The sequence below is a fragment of the Anticarsia gemmatalis genome, chromosome 17 (genome assembly GCF_050436995.1).
Source record: "Anticarsia gemmatalis isolate Benzon Research Colony breed Stoneville strain chromosome 17, ilAntGemm2 primary, whole genome shotgun sequence".
Lineage (NCBI taxonomy): Eukaryota > Metazoa > Arthropoda > Insecta > Lepidoptera > Erebidae > Anticarsia > Anticarsia gemmatalis.
The window spans coordinates 2,445,890-2,460,903 of NC_134761.1; the positions used below are offsets into that span (position 1 = coordinate 2,445,890).

The 15,014-nt window shown below is 34.4% G+C and overlaps 1 protein-coding gene across 1 annotated transcript; it reads right to left on the reverse strand.

The window, feature by feature from the left end:
• Nucleotides 1-185: 185 nt before the first annotated feature.
• LOC142980255 (BOS complex subunit ncln) lies at nt 186-14,842 on the reverse strand. Its single transcript, XM_076125595.1, has 10 exons — nt 14,558-14,842; nt 13,723-13,910; nt 12,266-12,452; nt 11,192-11,322; nt 10,608-10,820; nt 8,914-9,138; nt 8,141-8,308; nt 7,556-7,649; nt 6,878-7,007; nt 186-6,271 (listed from the first exon to the last, which is right to left on the reverse strand). The coding sequence occupies exons 1-10, from the start codon at nt 14,730-14,732 to the stop codon at nt 6,130-6,132; spliced, it is 1,653 nt and encodes a 550-aa protein (XP_075981710.1). The 5' UTR covers nt 14,733-14,842; the 3' UTR covers nt 186-6,129.
• Nucleotides 14,843-15,014: the final 172 nt, after the last annotated feature.

Here is a 15,014-nt window from a genome sequence, read left to right on the forward strand (position 1 = left end):
AATTATAGGGACTATAGCCAGAATATCTTGTAAAGAAAGCACTACTCGATTTTTCTCTTTAACCTTAATTAATTCTAGATTTACGTTTTTTTAATTTGTAGAAATTTGGTCATCCTTCAAAAATATGATTATACAAGATCAGTGATAGTTTAAAACGTAGGTATATATTAAATAAAACTCTCGTATTTTAAAAACAAAATGTATTCAATTCCATGCAGCGTCAACCATTTTCGCTTACAAACACAAACAGTTTATTTGTTCTGAACTATCCACTAACTATTGATCATTTAGACACGGACATCACAAACCTCCACATTCACTAGGAAAATGTATAATTTAAAGATTTTTTAAAATACATCGATGATTGGAGACTAGACAATTTGACTGATATACTATTAACCTTTTGACCGCCACGGTTGGCTATACTCGATAAATCAGAAAATCGACAAAAATATGGCGTCGTGAGTATATTTTTGTCGACATTTGCCGACGAAAGCGTCGTGAGCACTTTCTGATTTATGGAGTATAGCCGACCGTGGCGGTTAAAGGGTTAAATAAAATAGATTATATCCGAACACTCAAACGTAACTCAATTTTAAGTTACACTTAAGCTGTTAACTTTTACGTGTATTAAGAGACGAAAAATATTTTGAGTATCGCTTAAAATTGAGTGTGATTTAAGCATTCGGTCGTTAATTAAATATTTCTAATATGAGAACTAAAATGTAAAAGTTATTCATTATTATAATTGTGTAGTGTTACATAATAAAAGTGACGTTTATAATCCGCGCGAATGGTAAACACATGAAAAACGTAGGTAAGTAATACCTTAACATAATTCGCTCTATGATAACTATTCTAAAGCAACTTTCACACTCAAAATAGATCTCGTATTATATGCTTTACAAACATCGATATAGCTAAACAAAGTTACCAAAATTTAGTCCAAAACAATGAGACTGTATGTATGTAGATTACAAAGTACATTTTTTGTTTCAAGCAGGAAGCAGGAGAGCCTTTGGAGTGTACTTGCTAGCGTAGAGATCATATTAGGTCGGGGAAAAAGTCTTTTCGCATTATAGTATGTATGAACTTGTAATAAAATCTCTTTGGCTTCAAGAATCACAAATGAGTACACGGTTCATTAGGTTTCTTTCAGTGAGCTCGTGAGGTACGAAAATATCGAGATTTTTTGTGTAGAGAAAAGATTTTATTACAAGTTCATACATACTATAATGCGAAAATAAACTTTTTTCCCGACCTAATATTTACTATACACTACAAAACTGTCAATTTCCAAGTTTGGCTTATCACCCGTACGATGTACAAGCGTCACTTCGCTTAAAAAGCGTAAAGTTTGTATGTCCGTGTCATTGAACCATTTGGCTGATGCACCCAAAACCTTTACGATATTAAACCTTAGCCTATCGATATAACTAATCGGTAAACACAACAGCTCGATACATAAATAAAACAATATATTTTTATCACATTATATTAGGATTGGTTTGGCGTCCACCTTTTATCTAGGGAAATTAGAAAGGAAAGAAATCGACGATGGATTATTTTTCATACTAAATATATGATTGGAATTGAAATTAATCGATGATTGACGATTTAAATCCGATTGATTCGGTGAAAATCCTTGTGAAGGAGAAGTCAATTTTGTTGTATGACTCTAGCCATTTATAAAATGTAATAATTCTTCCAATATGTTTTAACAACTTACTAAAAAAAGTTAAACATACATTATTGGATTAATAAGTCTGTTAAAAATCCTTAAAATTTAATTTACGGTCTATAAAAGTTATGAATTTCTAACCGGTTATTTAATCAACCGTTAACCTTTCATAGCGAGTATGTTTAGAAGTAAACGATCACCGGAGTGCATTTAATATTTTACTAATAAATATACCTAGAGATTAATTATTATTCACATTTTATTAATATTTGTGACATGAGTAGACAGTGGACTCCAAACCAATAAAAATAAGTGCATGGAAAATAATTATGTACCACAAATTGATTCTATGTAAGGAACTTCAAGCATTAAGGACGGCCAACTAAATTTATTTATTAACGTATCTGTATATGTGATATGGAACAAAATTATGGGCTATATTAAAAATACCGAGCATGGAATTATGTGGCAAAACAATATTTATAATTTAAGGTTAGTTCCCGACCCGCTGAAAATGTAATAAGTTGATTTTCAAACATCAAACAAGTATTAGCGAAATATTTTTACGCATATTTGACTGAATGTTTATAACAGCCAAAAATATAAAATGGTGCGCCTAAAGGAAATATTTTTCAGACTCATATAAATTAAATTCGTTGTCAATATAAGAAAATTTCGCTTTCATCAACGTCAGATGTAATCAAATCATGGCCAATATTCGTCTGGTCACATAACCCCATGCTAGGTTCAAAGACAATTAAATACGCAATTTCATTTGAATAAATAAATACAATAAATAAAAAATACTTAACCAAAGTATTTCGCATAAATAACATTCGAAATTAAGCTTCATATTTGGACCACTTTTTCAAAAGAAATAATTTAATGGTGGCCATTTTAATAATTTAGAAAATAAACCATTTGCCATAACAAAAAAAAAACACTTAGATTTTGAGTAATACTTAAAAGAACGAGATATTTACGCATTTTTTTGCAATAAATTAAGCAATAATTGTCAGGACAATGGAAAGGACAATGCAATAGGACAACAGTTGTCAAACATTTAATAAGGTACCTGGGTCAAATGTGGCCAGCTTAAAAATATGGCCACATACCATTATTCCGGTAAATTACATACACATTATGGTAGATATATACCAAAACAATGAACGTTTATTACTATCTGACTGGCGGAAATATTAAAATAAATTAAATATATTTTACTGTCTTTATTAAAGAAAATTGTCCTGTCCCATTCAATTGTCCTTTCTTGTCCTGGACAGAGCACAGCATATTGACATTTTATACTTAATTTTATAAACATGGAAATATTGCTTTCATCTTATTCTATTCACGATATTTTTCTTTGTAATTTTAGCCGTAATTCACAAACAACGCGATGTATTGTCAATCAAAATAATTCTTCAAATTGCTTATTACCTATTAAAAATTGTAAATGAAGAACCTCCTCCTTATGAAGTTGGTTAAAGAAATTACCAGAAAATTAGACTATAAATTGCGGGTTACGAATAGCGGAAGGCAAATCAGAGTAGGTATAAGAATATATTTTTTTTATTGGAGTAGCAGACATTTAAATTTGTTGTATTTTTTTCTTGAATGAAAAAATAATACAACATATTAGTTAAAAAGGTGGTTCTATGTTTGATATTCATGACATGATACTGGTCTATTACATTTGACATATTTTCATTTCACTAAGGAAGAAAATGACCTAGTTTTTGAACCGATAATCAAACTTGAACAAACCATTTCGACTGACAACACCAACGCATGAATTGAGTAACAAAATAGATAGACTGTTTCGATAAATAATAGCAAAAACTATGACATTATACTATATTATGTAGATAATGATATCATTTGTGAGGACTACGATTCACTGCAATACTAAACACTGTGTTATCACGTTGTTTTGCCACTTTCAATCAAGTTTTAAATCGTAATGTCAGAGGTCGACTTAGTGTCAAAGTTGTTTAAGCCTCTAGCCTTTGACATGGCTTAGCGACTATTGGTCTAAAATACAGACATCCGAGTGTCATGGTAGTTCAAAGACCAAAGTAGGCCTATGATAACATAACGACTGTTATCTATAACAACTAGGACGTTTTATCGTGCGTTCTTAAGCACGGAGACGCTCAGTGTCTCAACCTAAGTTAAGACTCAACTCAGAGAAAGTTAACTAAACGGTGAACGCGACTGTATATTATTATGAGAATAAAGATAGTTTACCGGCCGGTAAACGCAACTGAGTGACTCATGCCCGGTTTCTGAGTACATTTAGCGGTAGTTTATCTATTCAATAGCGTGTTTTTATATTAGTTTAAACGCAATTGAATAGATAAACTACACCTAGATGTGCCTCAGAAACCGGGGGTTAGTGAATGAGTGAAAGAGACAAAACATAACTAATAAGTTTTTACACAAGTTTAGTAGTGCAGTATATTTATAAATCATGTTAATCAACACTTATACTATCATTGACTGTGTGGTGTGATTTTGGTAACAAGTATACACGACTGTTAAAACAAGCCATTCAAAAGCTATTTTTCCCAAGATTATATACAGGGCCTTATGTAGACGGTTGAAAAAACGAAATAACAGTATCATATCTCCGAAACGGTGAGTCCTAATTTAAATCGATTGATACCAACGTGTCGGCAATCGTTTGGACAACCGTGTGCCTAACACCCTGTATGTTATAGTATTATTTCGTTTGACCTGCCTAACACCCTGTATAACAGCTGTTGTCAATAATTTCTCAATCAATATATTCAAAACTCTTCCATTACTAAGTGACTGACTGATGGACAACGCACAGCCGAAACTACTGAGCGTAGAAAGTTGAAATTTAGTATGAAGATTCCTTAGGAAGTGTAGAGGAGGACTAAGGGAGGATTTTTTGGAAATTCCCACCCGAAGGGGGTAGATTTAGTAGATTTTAAGGGGAAAATAAGCTTGTTATAACAGCCGTACATCATATTATTCCATGGTTCATGTACATAGGATACCGCAGGGTAAAATTTTCTCTCGTAGAACTAGGCAACCGTATTTATTCTATTGAAATATTATTATACTATTCAAACTAAGTTTATTGACAACACTTTTCACGGCCGAATGTAGAAATATACCTTTTTCTTTAAGCAACTATGTATCATGCCGTCTTTGTCACTTTGACGTGTATTATAGCGACAGAAATACTTTTGAGTATCAATTGTTCTTCTTCTTATAAATATCTTCCTTTAGAAGAAGGTTTCAACCTTGCATGCCTAAAGTTCTTGAAAGCATGAAATCCCCAAACCAAGTTCTTGAGGGTATGCAATGTCCCCAATTTCGCCAGCGTGGTGGACTATAGGTCTACCTCCTCATTTCGGGGGAAGACCCTTGCCCACCAGTGAGATAGTATTAGGTTAACTTTTTTTCTAATTGATCGAGATCGACCAATGTCTTCGATCAATTTTGCGATAAAAATAAATCCATTTAGTTTTAACTTCAAATTAAATGATATTTTTACACTCGGTCGTTAAAAGTCCATGATGTTTTTCAATAAACTTAGCTTTTTGATAAAGAAGTATTGTTCTAAGTAAACACGCAGTATATTTTGTTTTAAATGCAAATCATGTCTTTCATATTTTCCATATATTTTTGTAATAAAAAAATCTTAATATAACACTGCGTATTTCGTTAGAACATTTATTTACTAGCTTGACAACTATAATAAGGCAAGTAAAACTTCTAAATTCTGTAGATTTCTTGAAAAAAATCATTTCTAATGAAAGGCTTTAGAAAACATAAAGACATTTTATACCTAAGCATGTTCTTTGTAATATAAGGGTAGACTGATAAAAATAGAAGCCGGCCTGTAGCGCGGTGCAACCCTACATACACCTTGAACCGTTTTGTACTGGATTTTGTATACGGCCTAAAGCGCGATGCATCCTTAAGCAATCAAAATTCGTAATTTATATTAATTGAAGTCGAATATTTATACTTCAATTAGATTTTAAATATTTGAATAGTTTTGAAACCTCTTTTTAAAGTTTGAATTGCCTTATTATAGTCAGTTAGTCTAAACTCTGAGTCATATAGATTTCAATATAACCTGATAAGACAGTTTTGTTAAGCTTAGATTATATGAAATGTGCTCCTCTCGTTTACACGTTTGGCAAAGTTCATATGTGTGAGTAGAATAGCAATATGAATTCTTTTTTACGTAAAATGAGAGACGCTAATACAGAGGTTTTAATCACGCAATTTGTCCATTTTTTGTGATTTCAAAATAAAATCGTTTATTTACGTATCAATTACCGATAAAAGCATTCGAAACGGAAAACCACTCGGATCTCTCACTCACACAAACCAAAACTCCATACGCAAGAGCGAGACAGCACATTCCACAAGCTATTGTTTTCACACCACAATTAACTATACTAATGTACTTTGGCTTTGCCCGTGACGAGTTTGGCGTATTCTTCATAAAACCTCGGGAACAACTGTATAGCGAAGTATACCACGGTGAGGTACGCCACGATGGCTAGTGTCAGTATTAGATCGAATACTGCTGGTTTTACACTGTGGAACACAAAAACAAATAAGTTAATTACATTATTATTCATTGTATTTTTGTTTTAAAGACAACTCTCGCGCTAAGAATCGTTCTTGTGTCGCGGTTACTTTTACATACATAGATTAACGTGGATCGCACGAATATTGGTTCCGTGAGGGAATCGAACCCACCACCTCTCGACACACTGATAGTGGCGTGACGACCACCTTAGCCAGTGCGCCATGGAGGCCGCACAAAATATATTTGGAAAACTAGTAAATCTCATGCCTATTAGTACAGATTTGACTGTTCATTATCACTCAGGCATAAAACACAAATTCTTTTAACAGGGACAATTACAGGGTAGTTTAAAATCAATTCTAATTAGTCCGTCACACAGATCATAGAAAGAATATTTTACTTTTCAATTAAGAGGTGATTTAAAACATCATTGCAGCTGATCGTATCGGCGTAATTTTTAATTTTGATAAAATGCACCTGTATCTTTTACAACCTACTAGACGAACTATGGATGTGAAAAAAGTTATTCTTAATTCCTGGTCAAGCCATATTATTATTCCACTAGGTTTTTTAGCTCTCGCAGTGGTAATTCAATGGTAAAATGTACGTACCTATAGACATAAAGGGCCGCGGCGGTGGCCCCGTACAGCGTGTACTCGGGCTCGCGCTTGTCCACGGCGTGCACGCTCGCCGCCACCTCCATGTAGCGCGACAGAGCTCGCTCCAGCGCGCCCGTCACTCCTGGACAACAACATATTACTTTTAAAACAACTTTATTACTTAAGACTCCCGTACTGAGAATTACTGTTGTGTTGCGATGACTTTTACATACATACAAAAACGGACACAAACCGCCAAACAACTTGAACAATTTCGCTACATCTTAGTGAACGATTTTTAGGTCAGTTTAGGTATAATAGTATTGCGCAAAGGCGAGGACGTTTCAGCTTCGAGCACCCGACTGGTATAACAGCCAACCAAGTGTCTTCTGCACTGGGTCTACATTCTGTTTACTTTCTAATACAGCAAATTATGTTCAAGTTGTTTGGCGACGTCTATACAAGTCTACTAAACGGTTACCCAAAACCGATTTTTGATGAAATCTAGCATAGAGATAGACACGGGATCAAATATTGGCAAAATTTAACTTTTTCAGAAATAAACCCCTGAAAAACGAAATTTGGGGATAAAAGTTATTACCGCGTGTAGTTATGCGGGCCAACAAAAGTATACAGGGTGATAATACTATGGATCATGTAAGGAAAAAACACTTTTTTATGTTTGTTTACCTTGACTAGGTGATGTAGTGGTAATTATTTGTGGTGCTCTCGCTTGTGATGATAAGTATTTGTACCAGTACTTTATTGACGCTTCATCTACGGCCTGAAACAAAAACACTCATTATTATTCAGTGCATGGTCACCAATCTAGTCATAAAATGCAAAAGTCTGTATACACTACCACTAAAACCAGAGCCACTTAATCAAATCTTTATATATATATAATTCTTCTGTAAGTGTGTATGTCACTGAACTTCTCTTAAACGACTGGACCGATTTTGATGAAATTTTTTGTGTGTGTTCAAGGGGATCTGAGAATGGTTTAGATTCACAATTTTGTCCGCTGGACAATGTTTTTATAATAAATTTTTAATTTATTAGACAGGACAACATCTGTCGGGTCCGCTAGTATAACCATAAAAGCATTCAATTACGCTTATTCTCGCGAAGGTGTGTTTGTCTTTTGTTCATGTAAAAACCACAGAATTTATTCGTGCTTTCCAGGGTGATAGGATATATCAAAAGGAACGAAATGGGATACTATTTTTCGGCGAGCAGAGCCGCAGGCATCACCAAGTTATATGATAATATTACCAGTGCATCATCATAGAGCGCGGCGTCTTCATCATTCATCTCCTCAGTCAGGTTGTACACATGTGACGCGAGTGCACGTGCCGTGAGCGCTATGTTTGACGCTAAGTTCTTCAGTGAGGACTCCGATGGTGTGTCCAGGACCGTGCTGCGGGCTGGGTCTTTGTGACTCTGTGAAAAATGGTGTTATAAATTAATAAGCTACATATTAATCATTTGTTATATTGTTCGTTGCTGCTCCGCTCCTAATGGTCGTAGCGTAATGTAGCCTTCCTCAATAAATAGGCTATATAACAGATTTTCAATTCACACCGGAGTTTAGCGCGTTCAAACAAACAATCAAACTCTTCAGCTTTATAATATTAGTATAGATACAAGATTACGTCGGCACGTGAATCGCAGTCTGCGGTCAAGCTACTCGTATTACTATACTATCAGAGTCGTTCTTGCGTTACAATCGGTATTCGCTAAAGCTCTAACGCTACTTTTTTTGTTATTTGAATATCGAAAGTTGAACACTTAAAATATACCTACTTGAAAAAATAATTCCCGTGAATTACGCTAGGGATGCAGATAAACAAAATAAAACTTTGAACTTGATAAAAATACGATCTTCTTTAGTAAGAAACTATAATTTCCCGGCATCTAACGATTTGTAATAATTCAAATCAAATTATCTATTCTCTATACCTAATAAGCGAATGAACCATTCGGAAGAATCAGCCAATGACACGAATTGGCAAGAAATTAGCTAGCTACTTAAAACTCCACATTACCTGTAACGAACTAAGCGTGAAAGCCGTCATCCGTCTGATGCTGAACCTCTCATGCTGCCAGGCGAGCAGTTCATCAGCGAGGTTGATCTTCTTGTGCACAACCTTGGCTCCGAGGCGGCTCTGCAGCGAGTGCGCCGCGCCACCCGCGCGGGGCGGCTTGGACACGTGCATCGTGAGTGATGGAGACGACGAGATCGAGTCCACGCACATTACGAATGATACGTCCTGGAAAGAAAGGAGATATTAGAGTAGGTATAGCTATGTACTATATGTCAATGTGGTAAACCCTGGTCAAAATGCAGAATAAAAGTATATTTGGTCGCAACAGAAAATTCGTTTTGGTATAGGTGATACGGGTACTTTGTTATAAAGCTAAAAGATATAATTGAAATAGTGGACTTTTTATTTTAACTTTTATGAAAAATGCTGTGTCCTAATATTGACAAATAAGAATATAAACTAGTTTTTTGCGATTACCCGTTACCATTTTTTTTTTCGAGAGTACCTTTCCTGTATAACAACGCCGATGTATGTATTATAATGAAAACTGTAACACGCATACGTGTACGTCTCACATATTCTTCTTAAGTATGTACCAATATCTATCTATTCAGCCCGTTTGTCCGTATAAGTCAAGTATAGGCCTTAATACGTTCAAAGGAGATTAATCTCACTTGCAGTTTACAAAGAGTATCCTAATCACACACACGTTAATCCCACCTACCCACCTACAGTCTTCAAAGAACATCTTAACTCTACACTCGAAACCAAAAAGAAACGGCAAAAAAACTCATAAAATATTTGCAACAAAAGAGCTCAAACGCTTCAAAATGTATATTTAGAACTCCATTGATATCAAGTGGTTGACAATGACACTTTGCACGACTCAAGCATCGAACCGACACGTCACGTTTGTGGGGATTCAAAGACTGATAATTGAGTGCCCTTCACATGAGGGTGTGATGACGGAAAAGAAGAAAAAAAGTGATATTTCGAAGACATTGGACAGTTTTATGTCAAGTTTAGAAATGCTTGTATTGGATATCGTACGAGTTTAAACTCTCGCGACTTGTACACATACATACATAATTATTATTATAATAATAATAATGATATATATATAATAATTATGTACGGGGTCATAAAAATTAAAGGATAATATGCCTTATTTGTTTACTCGACGTTTCGACCGAATTGCATAACAAAATTATAATATTTCATTTCGACACAGAGTTATTTTGTCACTAATTACTTATTTGTAGGTTAGTTATGCAAAAACTCTACCCTTGAGAAATAAGGTCACCTTTTTATCCATCTTGTTTCATGTTGTCATGATAAAAAGCAGTTTCAATTATTAAGATAAATTATATCGCCATATTCTGTTATTTTCTACTCCATATAGTAACTATAGCTTTGTGTAGTAATGTTGTTTATTTAAACTAACGGTTGCCGTAGTCGATAGTTATGTATCCGTTCAGTAGATTCACAAAAGGACTGTGATTTTAGTATATAAAGAGATGATGAAGGAAAATCATGTAAATATAGCGTTATATTTGGACCAATTCAAACGTGCGAATCAAGTCATGTCATTTTATCGGAGTCTCTCGCTCGCACTAACACATTGTCACATTCCTATGATTATTTTCATTATGACGTAGTTCGCACGTTTGTAACGGCCTGAGTATAGTACTTACTTGCAACAACGCAGCATCAGTAGAATCCAACTGTTCCTCTAACCATTTCTTAGCTGAGAAGTAGTTGAGTGAGGCGCCGAGAGAAGTCAGCACGAACACGAGGGAGGGCCCGCCGCGGACCGACGCGGTGGAGTACAGCCGGGAGAATATACGAGCTAGTTCTAACACTGCGACTGCACCTGACGCGTTTGAGTCCGCACCTTGAGCTAGTTCCTAGAAAAAGGGGAGATCTTTTAGTATATAATCGAGTAGGTAAAAACAAAATAGGTATTTTGCAGCTTTCGCCTTACACAGGCGTACTGAATCTTGCAGGTAGATTTATCTTTTGCAACAATTGTTTTCAATAACAACAAGCATGTTAGGGGTGTATTAACTACTACCTTAGTAATAATGGGCTGCATATTTTGGAAATACCGAGCAAATCACAAATCTCCGGGTTACTAACGAAAATCTTTCAATAGGTGTCGAGAAAACTCAATAGTAATTTAACTCTTTAGCCGACCTGAGCCGATTCTTGTATCTTTTGTACATCATACAAAACTTTATACTGAATCAGACAGGTTAGTTATCATGTTGACACTTACAGGCACCAAAGCGGATGAATCGTAATGGGCAGCTATAACGATGGTCTGCGCAGAACCTGAGCGTCCCACCAGCTTGCCGTGCAACGTCACCGGCTTCGAGTCCAACTTCTGTGGCGCTGATGCTGATACCACTACAAAGAAAAAAATACTTTAGATTTACGATATGGTATTCCTTTCAGAATCCAGGATTTTGATGCTTGAAAGGAAATAAAGAGGGCACCGTCTTTCGTTTTCGTCTATGTATTGCGCTGTGCTTGATTTGCGCACGGACTTGTTGGGTTCGATTCCCATTTAAAAAATTGTTGTACTATCCATGAGTATTATTGTTGGTGTTGTGGGAAGGTTTGTGAACAAATAAAATGGTCTACTGTAAGAATAATATATTAGCAAAGTAATAAAATGATCCTAAGTAAACATAATAGATTAAAACTTCGATATCTCATGGTTCAATTCTTTCAGATAATTTTGGTCTTTAATTTGCTTTTATAAATGAATATGATTAGTTCAATTTGTCAAGGTACATGATAAGAAAAGTCTAGTATAAATAGTAAAACACATCATAAATCTTGAAAGTACTAAGTATCACAATTTCTTATCAGATTGTTTGCTTTTCTATCTAGGTCGAGATACTGTTATAGTTTCCAGTATTTTCAGATGTAAAATAAAATTTGTATTTCGCTGAAGAAATTTTTAATTTTTTATTGAGTACATCGTACATACACAGTATGTAATGCATAAAGGTATAATGCATATAAGTATACTAGATATGACAATGCATGAAACTTTTATTTATTAGTATAATGTTATAGCTTGAAACAGAATATGGGGTAGCATTCACATTATTAGTGGGGGTTAAAAGTCCTGGGAAAGATACACAGACAGACTGCTAGGTATTGTCTAAGATCTAATACAAAGCAACAGATCTTTACAGTGAGTGAACTCTGTACGCTCTGATACCACAATGAATGCTTAGTTTAAAGTTTAGCAAGTATAGAAATTCTTCTATCTATCTATCTAATCAGCCCATTTCCACCCAGTGTTGAGTAAAGGCAGAGTATAAATAAACAAACTTACCAATTTGATAGCCATTAGACGACACAGTGTTTAACATGGCTTCCAAAGCCGTGCCAGACTTGTCATCAGTGATAAAGCTGTGCTGCAGGTCTCGGAGAATATCCTCAAAGTCTGGAGACCAGCGAGCAAAGTACACCGGTGCGTTGATTTCTTGCTGGATCATTGCCATCTCCAAGAGTTGGATGTGCTGAGGAAAAAGGAAAATTGTTGTAGATTTCAAAACATAAATAAATAATTTGTGTCCTAATACTGCACTTGTGTCCTCTCATAAATAAATTGTGTTTTACGCTAAAAAACTTGGCAAGTCATTTTGTATGGTAATGTGCAGAGAACTTTGATTTTTTCCTTACAAAAGATCTAATTATTACGAAAAAAAATGTTTTAAGTTTTCGTGTGTAACAAGGAAAAATGTGAAAAAAAAAATATAATTGACCCTGCATTGTGTCTTAAATTTTGATGAAACACAAGTAATATTTATTCATAGAGTTATTACTACTCCACTTTTCATATTTGAAACAGAACTAATTGTATAGCATTGCACAAAGTAGGTTAATCCGTAGGCAAACATAATCTTTCATTGTTGAGGAAGCCAAATAGTACAATCTCATTATTAAAAGAAAATATTGATCACATTGAAATAACTCTAAAGTACTTTTACTTTTTAAATAGTACCTATGAACAATAATGATTTTAACTTGTGACATTTATATTTTAATGTTTTTTGAACTTGATATAAGTCTAACATATTGAAGGTGCTGCAGATCAATATTATTTTCAAAGCTTATAAAAATGCAACAATATACTAACAAGCAATATAATATTGAGTCCAATCATAAGAATAGTATATTGAAATAATAATAATAATGGTTTTCCTTATTGTTTTGTAATACACAGGTAGGTAGTTGCTATAGATTTGAAATCATGTAGCTTGTTTATTGTTGTATTAACCCATTAAAAAGGTAGCTTAAGATTTGAAATCCTATAGCTTGTTTTACTATTATATTTTATTTCTGACCTAGATTTTTAGATCAGCATCCATACTTTTCAGAATTGTCGTTAACACTCATGTGTAGAGATACAAAACAATTTAACATGCATGCAGAAGATAAAGGTGTAAATTCCAAATCTCGAATAAGGTCAAAAGCTTTTGAATTTTTCAGTTCAAAATTGTCTGTAATCAACCTGAGTATGAATTTGTGAGTTGTTGTTGTTAGTTAACATGACAGAAAGATTGTGCGTTAAAAGTAAGGCTAAATGGGCCCTTTTAAAAGCAAAAACTTAGTAATTAGAAAAAGGTATGTATGCAAAATTTTATGAGTATGCATGGATGTTTGTTACTCTTTCATGCAAATACTAATGAACTGATTTCTATGAAATTTGGTTAATAGATAGCTGGAGACCCAAATAACATATAAGCTAGTGTAGTGTAAGTAAATAATAACTATAAGAACTCTTACTTCTTTCTCCTCAGGAGTCAAAACCGTATCATTCTTGGGCAACACAAGCAGGAGTGCTCCAGCCTTAGCCCTGATCTCCATGAACTGATCGATGGTGATATCCTGGACCCTGGCGACGACGCAGTGGCGGGAAGTACTCCATGATGTAAGAGAACGACCTTCCAAGTTGAAGCTGGCACTGCGGCATCCTGGACAAAAACAATTGATGATATTATTTCCTGGAGAGATGGCCGGATGCAGTAAGCGATCAAGGGGACTAGAAATCCAAGGGAGAGGCCTTTGCTCAGCAGTTGGACACAGAAACTGGCTAGATAAAAAAAACATAATTTTTTTTATTATGGTTTACTCTTAGCTTTATAAATATTGCTATGATAGTTATGCAGGTTGATAACTTTGATGCAAAAGTCATATAGAAAATAAGAATTCTGTTGATATAGGTGTACAGTACAGCAAAAAGTCATTTTAAAGTTGTATTTTCCTTAATTAAGTTCCTGCTTAGTTGCAAAACACTGAGTAAGTCTTAATTTGTTTATAAGTTTTATAAGACTAGTATTTATAAAGCTTTTAGACATTCTTGCTCTATATCAATATTTGTCATTAATGTTATCTTTACCTGTATTTGTTATGAAGTATTTAAGTATAACAAATAATATTCATTTCATGGTACAATAACGGCGAACAATAGTGTAACAATAGACACAACGTACTTTTTTAATAAGTCTAATCAACAGTCACGAAACAAACAGCCAATAGATCTATCCAAAAATAACCTCAAAAATGTCACAATCGATTTTTTGTTTTATTACTTAGAGTTCCTTCTAAACTATGTACTCACCATGGGGGACAGTATGTAAGTCGTATTGTTGCATTCTATACACGGAAAACTCATGGGAAGCAGCCACCGGGTTCACAGGCGACATAATGATAAAAATAGGTAGAGCCACAAGCAAATAATAGGGTAAATATCCCTTGAATATCTCGGCGAAGCCGTCCGCTTCGTCCAGCCACATTTTGGTGACTAATTATATTTACCAGTTAACAAAATTAGTACGAAAACCGACTCTTAATAATAACCATAATCCAATTAGAAACCCTACGTGTGATAAGTCGGTCAATGACATTCCATTTGCGTGACAGTAGTGATGTAGATGTCTTTTTTAGTAATCTAAGAACTATTTAGTAGATTTTGGTTTGATGTGCAAATTTAATTTATACTCTTAGTTAAACCTTATTTAATATGTGACTTCATTAAATTTATCATCAGTAACATTTTCATTAATTTTACTTGAGTA